General features: G+C 39.0%; 1 protein-coding gene across 1 annotated transcript; it reads left to right on the top strand.

The window, feature by feature from the left end:
• Positions 1–6,981: 6,981 nt before the first annotated feature.
• On the top strand, positions 6,982–7,365 carry LOC105441841 (acidic leucine-rich nuclear phosphoprotein 32 family member B-like). Its single transcript, XM_011673363.1, has one exon. It carries the CDS (start codon positions 6,982–6,984, stop codon positions 7,363–7,365), a length of 384 nt encoding a protein of 127 aa, XP_011671665.1.
• The last annotated feature ends 848 nt before the right edge of the window (positions 7,366–8,213 follow it).

Raw genomic sequence — 8,213 nt, 5'->3', positions numbered from 1 at the left:
AGTTGGGATATAGAGAGTGTTTATAACAGTCCTTTACAGCGGATAACTTCTTGAATGATACTGAAGAGCGTATTCTTGTAGATACCCCTACTCCAGACGATCTGTTTTGGTAGTGGTCGGTATCAACATCATTTAAGTTGTGGGTGGATTTGTAGAGGAAATTCAACCTCTGGGCTGCTCTTCTGTGCTCCAATGGTTGCCATTTCAGATAGGAAATCATATCAGAGACGCTGCTCCGGCGTTCATGACGGTTCAAGACGAGTCTTGCAGCACGTCGTTGAACTCCTTCGAGTTGTTTTATGTATTCCTTCTGATAAGGATCCAATACTGAGGCACATTACTCAAGTCGAGATAACAGTTTTATATGAAACTCCTTTTACTTTGGTAGAGCAGCTAAGAGGGTTCTCCGAAGTAATCCAAGCATCCGATTTGCCCTTGATGTAACGTTTTGGATGTGATTTTCCCGGCTGAGTTTACTGTCAAGTTCTAACCCTAAATATGCGTGCTTGAGTACGACTTCCAAAACGGAATCCCCCATTCGATACTGTGTTTCGGTTATCTTCTATTTATGAGTAACATGCATTGCATAAGATTTTGTTTCGTTGAATTTCTTTTGCCAGCGTTGTTTCCAAGCAACCAGGCGATTTGTGTCACTCTGTAGATCCAGACTATCTTGGTTGCTCTTTATCTGCCTATACGTGATGCAATCGTCGGCAAAAAGTCGGGCTTCTGACGTTATTCCGTCGGATTTGTCGTTTATGTACCTGAGAAACAGCAAAGGGCCTTCTGACGTGACGTGTATGGCAGATGAGGAGGCACCATCAACAACAACTTGTTGAGATCTTTTTGCAAGGAAGTTTTTATGATGAAGTTTTGGGAGGAGTCTCTCATGTGGGACCATATCGAACGCCTTGCAAAAGTCCATGATAATGATGTCGACTTGGCTTTTGTCCTCCAGGCATCTTGGCAAGATCATTGGCGGTCAAGGCTAGCTGGGTCTCACATGAGTGGCCCCTACGGAAGCCATGCTATTTGCCGTTCAGGTAACCGATTTCCTCTAGGTGAGACATTACGCTATGATAAATAATATGTTCCAACATCTTGCATGGGATCGAGGTCAACGACACAGGACGGTAGTTAGCTGGTTCCGGACGAATACCTTTCTTGTACAGGGGAGTGACATTTGCTCGTAACCAGTCTCTTGGAAGTTCACCAGTAGATATTAATTTCTGATAAATAATGGTTAAGATAGATGCAATGCTACTGGAACATTCTTTAAGAATTGTTGGTGTTATCCAATCTGGACCAGACGCCTTCGTGTATCAAGTCCTCGCAGAAGTTTCTCTACACCCTGAACCGTCACGTTAATGGCTGGCATGGCTTTACATGTAGATCATGGTAGCACAGTTGGTATGTTTTCACGATACTCCCATGTGAAGAAAGATTCAAATTGACCATGTAATGCATTTGCTTTTTTAACTTGCAGATGTTGCTATCCCGTCATTTGAGTTTAAGGGTGCTACCCCTGAAAAGTTTTGTCTACGACAAAAGACACCATCATTTTTTCTTCTTTAAGTGATTGAATAAGATCAGTATAAAAGGCATAACGATGAAAAGATCATCTACGTCATGGCACATTGAGATTTAATAAAAAATAACATAATTCAACCTCCCAAAACTGCTTTCTAGCAAATTGAATTTCTTTAGCCTGTATTTATGATATTATTGGTCATGGTAGAGGTGTTTAGGTCGAGTGGATACGTCATCGGAGTGGCGATCACAGTGTCCGCGGTTCGAGTCCCGCCGCGGCACTAATGTCCTTTGGCAACACATTGATCGACATATTTTGCCACACTCCACCCAGGTGAGGTAAATGGGTATATGGTGGTATTATTCCTTGGAATGCACTGTGCGATGATAACGGCTGCCGGAGCTATAAAGCTAGGGTAATAATTTCCAAAGCTCTTTGGAAGCTCATAGAGATGTTATTTCATAACGTATTATGCGCTTTACAAGAACTGAATAGTGTTATTATTGTTGTATGAGGAAATGAGTATTCTTGTAAAAGACCACCCCCTGACAAAATGGGATCCTCGGTTGAGGGAATTCATTCTTTTCAACAATGTAGGTTAAAAAATGATGTTAGTTGCAAGCTCGTTGCTTATATCCATCTCAAACATTGATAGTTAGAGGAGTAATACTAACTTTTGGATTGATGAAGTAACAGCCACGAAACAGTGTTTCTTGATAGGCCTATTATCAAATTAATTTAATAATCAAGTTTGGGGCTTGCCATTATCACAGGCCTACGTAGGTTTTTAAGCGAGCAGTTCTATTGCATTTTTGGTTTGCCTGTAGATATATAGGTGGAATTTTTTGGGGGTATTGTGTTAAAGGTGAAATTCAAAGAAGATCACAAATATGTCAACTAATGTATCACTGGAAACTGGTAAGCTAACAGATGGACATCGGACAAGTTTTACGTCAACTACATATCGGGTGATTTATAAAAATACAAATACAACCACCTCCATAGCAGCTGGGATATACGAGAGATTCGCCGGAAAAATAACGATGTTTTAATGACGTCACTATATGGACTAACACTGCTCAAGCAGACGACATCCCATAGAGAATGAACATAATTGCAAAGCTATTATTTCTCAAATTATAATGAGTTTAGTGTATATATATGTAATGGCATGTCAAACCATTCAAAAGGGGATATGACCCGATTCTGATAACTAAAATCTTTTGCTTGTAAATACACAGGATAGGGGTTAATTAACAATCAAAGAAACCAGACTTTCAAATTGAAAAAACCCCTGAATGATATAAGGACGGCATTTGTTCGCTCTTGAAACGCCGAACATACCCCGGTGCGTGCAGCTGAATATACAATGGCGTCTTATTTTGTTTACAAGCGACAGATTCTTTTATTTTTGTATCGCTGCATTTGTCATCAAAATAAAACCATGCGCGGGGTTTAGAGTGAGGCAATAGATTATACATTTAGCCTGACGGTAGTAAAGTAAGAGAAAGAACTCAAGAGAAGATGAAAACACAGGCACTGGAAATGTGTGGGATGTCATGGGACATCGTCTGCTTGTGCAAGTCATGTCCATACTGTGATCTCACACATCTCAGCAGCGTTCGGAGAGCTCTTCAGGTGCTATGCCGGGGCTGTATTTAAGCGTTTTGTAATTTATAATAACCATTACTTCGAATGTTTCCAAGCATTACATTTAGATTACCTTGTCGAATCAAAGTTTCAACTTTGCAATAATGAACAAAAAGTTAGTTTTTAAAATCAATGAATATCTACTTTAAAAGCAGGTGGTTCAAGGTTGAAATCGCAGATACTGAATTACTACATTTATTTCACAACGTTTGGCATATTAGATTCTAGTTATCAATTAAAATATTTAAAATTAACATGCTCTAGTTTTGTGGGAGGGGGGGCGCCATATATTATATACTCGACCATTTCATATATAATGAAATATAGGGATGGCTCCATGTACATATTGTTACAAAAATATGACTATAATGAAATACAAATATGCTGCAAATTCATGAGTAAGTATTCCTATTATACGCTGTTAATATTTCAAACAGACATAATTAATGTGGCCGACATAGAGTTCATATCCAGTTCATTCCTGAGGACATGTTTTATTGAATAGTTTGCTAGGTTTAGTAAAGGAACAATAGGGCCTACCCGATCACTACTCACACACACTTGACAAGGTATTAATCAGTACAGTAATAACAGGTAGATGTTTACTGTAAAAGCTCACATCTCCCTGGTAATACCTATTGTTTTATCAAATTATCGAAAAGAGCTTTGGGTGATCAGATCTGCTTCCTTGATGAAGTGTACAGCAGAGAAAAAAAACTCCAAATGGAGATGGGAGTGAAAGATAGAAGACATACGGGAAAAGAAACTGTGAGGCCCTATGATCACAACCGTTTCGATGTGCCATATTAGTGCCCTTTTGTGGGGCATTAATCCTCATTACTGTCATTTATGACTTAAGGGCGTAGGTCCCCTAGTTGATAAGCATAGTAGCATACACATGCTTTAGCTGTCACGCAAAACAAACACTGGCAAAGTATTATTCAATAAAATCTGAGAATGTATACTATTATCTAGATCTATTAGCAATACATCATTGTCAAAATAATTCCGCGCAACGGTATGGCCGAATATCCTCATATTCAGGTATTGAGGTTTGTATTCATGAATATTCCTTGAGGATTGCAAGCGTACAAAACAATTTGTTTACTGTTTTTTTTTTTGGGGGGGGAGGGCTCGTTCGCTTTACTCGCTGACGAAATTTACAATCAAATATGCCCGTAACAATTTAATTTTCTGTGGGCAATTTGGGATTGGGTGACTCGAAACTTTTAATTTTTCAAAAGGATGATGTGACAATAATGAAATTCAAAAACAACAGTTTAGTGGACTAATTGCAGACTGTTGCCCCGCCCCCCCCCCCCCTGCCCAAGACTGAGCCTATGGCTATGGCAGCATTCCAGTTTGAACGGACAACGGTCTTCCATCATTGATATCATCACTAATTCTTATTCAGTGTCACACACATGAAAATCAATACAAATCATGGGGCAATATTGTAATTGGTATACATTGTGTAGAGAGTACAGTGATAAAGGTAAATAAGCACTATAATCTAATAATATGCAACATAAATTATTATTTTTTCTTATTTCAGACAAAGTGGCATTTCCATTTCTGCCCTCGACTTTCACAGCTTGTTATATGTGTGGCTGAACGTTCTTGCTCACATTTCGCCGCTAAGTTTATGCCTCTGATCGACTGACGGCATTATGGCTGAAAAGGTAGAACTCGTACAGCTGCCTGAAAGTCTGGTGTGTTCACTATGTCTCGACCCCTTCAAAACCCCCACCCTCCTATTATGTGGACAAACATTTTGCAAGGTTTGTCTCGACTTATATGATAAAAAGAACCGGGATCAAGATTTCATGGAGTGTCCGCTTTGTAAGGAACACACCCAGTTGGGGGAAAATAGAATCTCGGGACTTCCACCCAATTTTTCAGTAAAAGGCATCGAGGAGGAATTACATGTGAATCTCAAGGTCAATGGTAAATCATCAGAGTACTGTTCCCTGCACAGTCAAGTCTACAAAGACATTCTGTGTGAGGTTTGCAAGGAATTCATCTGTCTGACTTGTTTGCTTGATAAACATCAGGGTCACGCACCCACAACAAAAAGTGAGTCACCCTTACTCAAATTGATGAGTCACTGGTTTGTCCGTACAGCGAAACACTTGAAGGATCATGTGAGTCACTATGACTCGATACAAATGAGTCTTATTTATCTAAGAGACTCATTTGTATCGAGTAATAGTGACTCACATGATCCTTCAAGTGTTTCGCTGTACGGACAAACCAGTGACTCATCAATTTGAGTAAGGGTGACTCACTTTTTGTTGTGGGTGTATGATGACATAGACCCCCCTACTCCCTAGGCCTATCACACACATACCATACCATGCCAGAGTCACTGTCCACATTTGCAATGGAAGATATATCCTAAAATATCACATTTTAGCGATGTAATCGGTGGTCCCGCTACCCGAATCTGAAAAATCTACTTTGTACGCACTAAATTAAGCCTTAACTTGAGATTTATTTGTCACCCATACTATCACGAAACAATCTTGAATTAATTCGTTTTACATCAAATAACAAGGATCTAGGAGTTTCGTTGTATAAAACAATGATGCAAGATCATGCATGTTTTCATTCGACACGGCTTCGTGCGATACAGTAGAATCTATACACTATGAACATGACTGACAATGAGAGCGGACAAAATATACAGTTCCTCAGGTAGACAAAGGAACATCCCTTCACAGCTATTATGTAAAAAGGTGAATATGCATGTGACACCTGTTCTACACATTTTTACAGCAGTAAGGGATGTTCCTTTGTCTACCTGAGGAACTGTATATTTTGTCCGCTCTCATTGTCAGTCATGTTCATAGTGATAGTTAAGTTACACACAGCCTCATCAACTCGAGTGCGGATATCGTAAAATGAACGCATGCATCATTTGTATAATAATCATAAGATTCAGCCCACGAATCCAGTCATAAAAATCATCGTTTAAAACCATATGAATAATTATGCGTACCAATTTTTCACTAGCTGCAGTCAAAACTCTTCTGAATCCAAGATATAAGATGGCGACGTCGCGTCGTCGATCGGGAATTCAAATATGGCTCGAGAATGCGCATTTTGGATGACGTCACGAAAGCATGCGCGCGCATGCATACAGCCTCACTTTCAAGTTGACTCACTTTTTTCTTCTAAAATGCTCTTATGTCGATCTTGACTCATTTTTTACGACCATGTGAGTCAGTCGAAGCATTTTGCAAATGCGTCAGCTCATGATTGACACACTGGTGAAATATAAATGAGACAATAGAGACTCATTGGTTGTTATTAATGAGTCAATTTACACCTGACTCACGAAAATTATGCTTAAATGTGTCAAATGACTCACTTTTTGTTGTGGGTGCGGGGTTAAGGTAAAGGAAGTAATTGTAGCAGAGTTGAACAAGAAAAGAAGCTCTCTTATTAAAAGAAGTGATAAGAAGAAAGCACGGATCAAAGTATCTATTACCAGTGGTGAGCAACATATGCGTGATATGCAATCTCATCTGGAGAATCTAGATAGCAAAATAAAGAATTCCTTTCGTGAAAAGTCAGAGATTCTTAGGGGACACCAGAAAAGACTATCAAAAGAGGTGGACGACATCCGCAAACAATCAGGCAAGGTAATGACAGATTTAATTGGACGCCAGAAACATTCATTGCAGCTGATTATTTCAAAGAACATTAATTTAAAGAGTGGTCTTATGGTACAAGAGGGCGTTGCAAGTACTAGTACATGTAAGTTTCGAGACTCTGATGCACTGAAAACACGTTACATGGAATTCCTAGTTCTGAAAGAGGAATTGGATAGAGACCTCAACGATCTGTCCACAGCGGATGCGCTACAAAAAGTTGAAGACACACGGTTTTGCCCATCTGATGGGAATAATCTTGACCTAGGTTCTCTCGACCAGGACGCTAGCGTGGGCGATGGTGATGATGAGGAAGGTTCTCTCGACCAGGACGCTAGCGTGGACGATGGTGAAGATGAGGAAGCTTTTCTCGACCAGGACGCTAGCGTGGGCGATGATGATGATGAGGAAGGTTTTCTCGACCAGGACGCTAGCGTGGGCGATGGTGATGATGAGGAAGGTTTTCTCGACCAGGACGCTAGCGTGGGCGAGGATGATCATGACGAAGGCGAAAACGAGAGTGAGTAACTTTCAACATTGCTGGCTCTCGAGATCTTGAATACCGTATGACCGTTACAAACTTGCCACCCATTTCATTCAACGGAGGTTTGAAATATACTTTATTTTGTGGCTGCCTGCAGTATGCTCTGTTTAATGTTCTGATATTTGTCTGTCTTACGTTATGTATTGTGTTACTCTTTATTATTATTTTTTTTTTTTTTATAAATGTCCAATTATAAGTAAAAGTTGTGGTTCTCTCTGGATTCGATCAAACATACAAAAAAAGGAAAAAAGAAGAAAGATAACATTCTGTCTAGAATTTTATCTAGTAGAAAGATAACATCAAACGACATAAAGTACTACCAGAAAGATATACAGTTCTTGCATGTAATCAGATATGAATTAATTGTGACAGCCGCATAATGAAAGAATTACATATTTCTAAAAAGCACGAAATGATTGTGTTAAATAAAGTTGTTATTATGTTATGTTCTTATGTGTGTAATGTACATATGCAAGTGTGTGTTTGTGTAGAATGTTTGCGTTTGGAGGGCTTATTGAATTATGACTTTTATGACAATAATGTATGCTTTATGGCAGCCTTGAAAGAATATATCGTATTACATGATTTAACAGTTGTTGGAGAATATTCCATAAGTCAGGTCCATGGTGTCAGCTAGATTTATGCACAATTAGCATATTTGGGTTCATCAAATGAAAGTTCTGAGAGTTTTGTGTCGGATAAGAATTAATTGTGTTATTTGTGACAAACAGGTTATAGAATGCCATAGGAAGTAAGTTATTGAAGTATCTGAACATTAGGATTGGAATCTAAAAAGTAATAATATAGCAAACTGTTATTGTTTTAAATTAGT

This window comes from Strongylocentrotus purpuratus, unplaced genomic scaffold (assembly GCF_000002235.5).
Source record: "Strongylocentrotus purpuratus isolate Spur 01 unplaced genomic scaffold, Spur_5.0 spur5_scaffold_20, whole genome shotgun sequence".
In the NCBI taxonomy this organism is placed as follows: Eukaryota; Metazoa; Echinodermata; class Echinoidea; order Camarodonta; family Strongylocentrotidae; genus Strongylocentrotus; species Strongylocentrotus purpuratus.
Note: the sequence above shows the minus strand (reverse complement) of the source record. Positions and strands in the feature narration are given on the sequence as shown.

Bases quoted from the DNA above. Each gene is read 5' to 3' on its own strand.
- LOC105441841 (XM_011673363.1), top strand. From the start codon at position 6,982: ATGGAATTCCTAGTTCTGAAAGAGGAATTGGATAGAGACCTCAACGAT.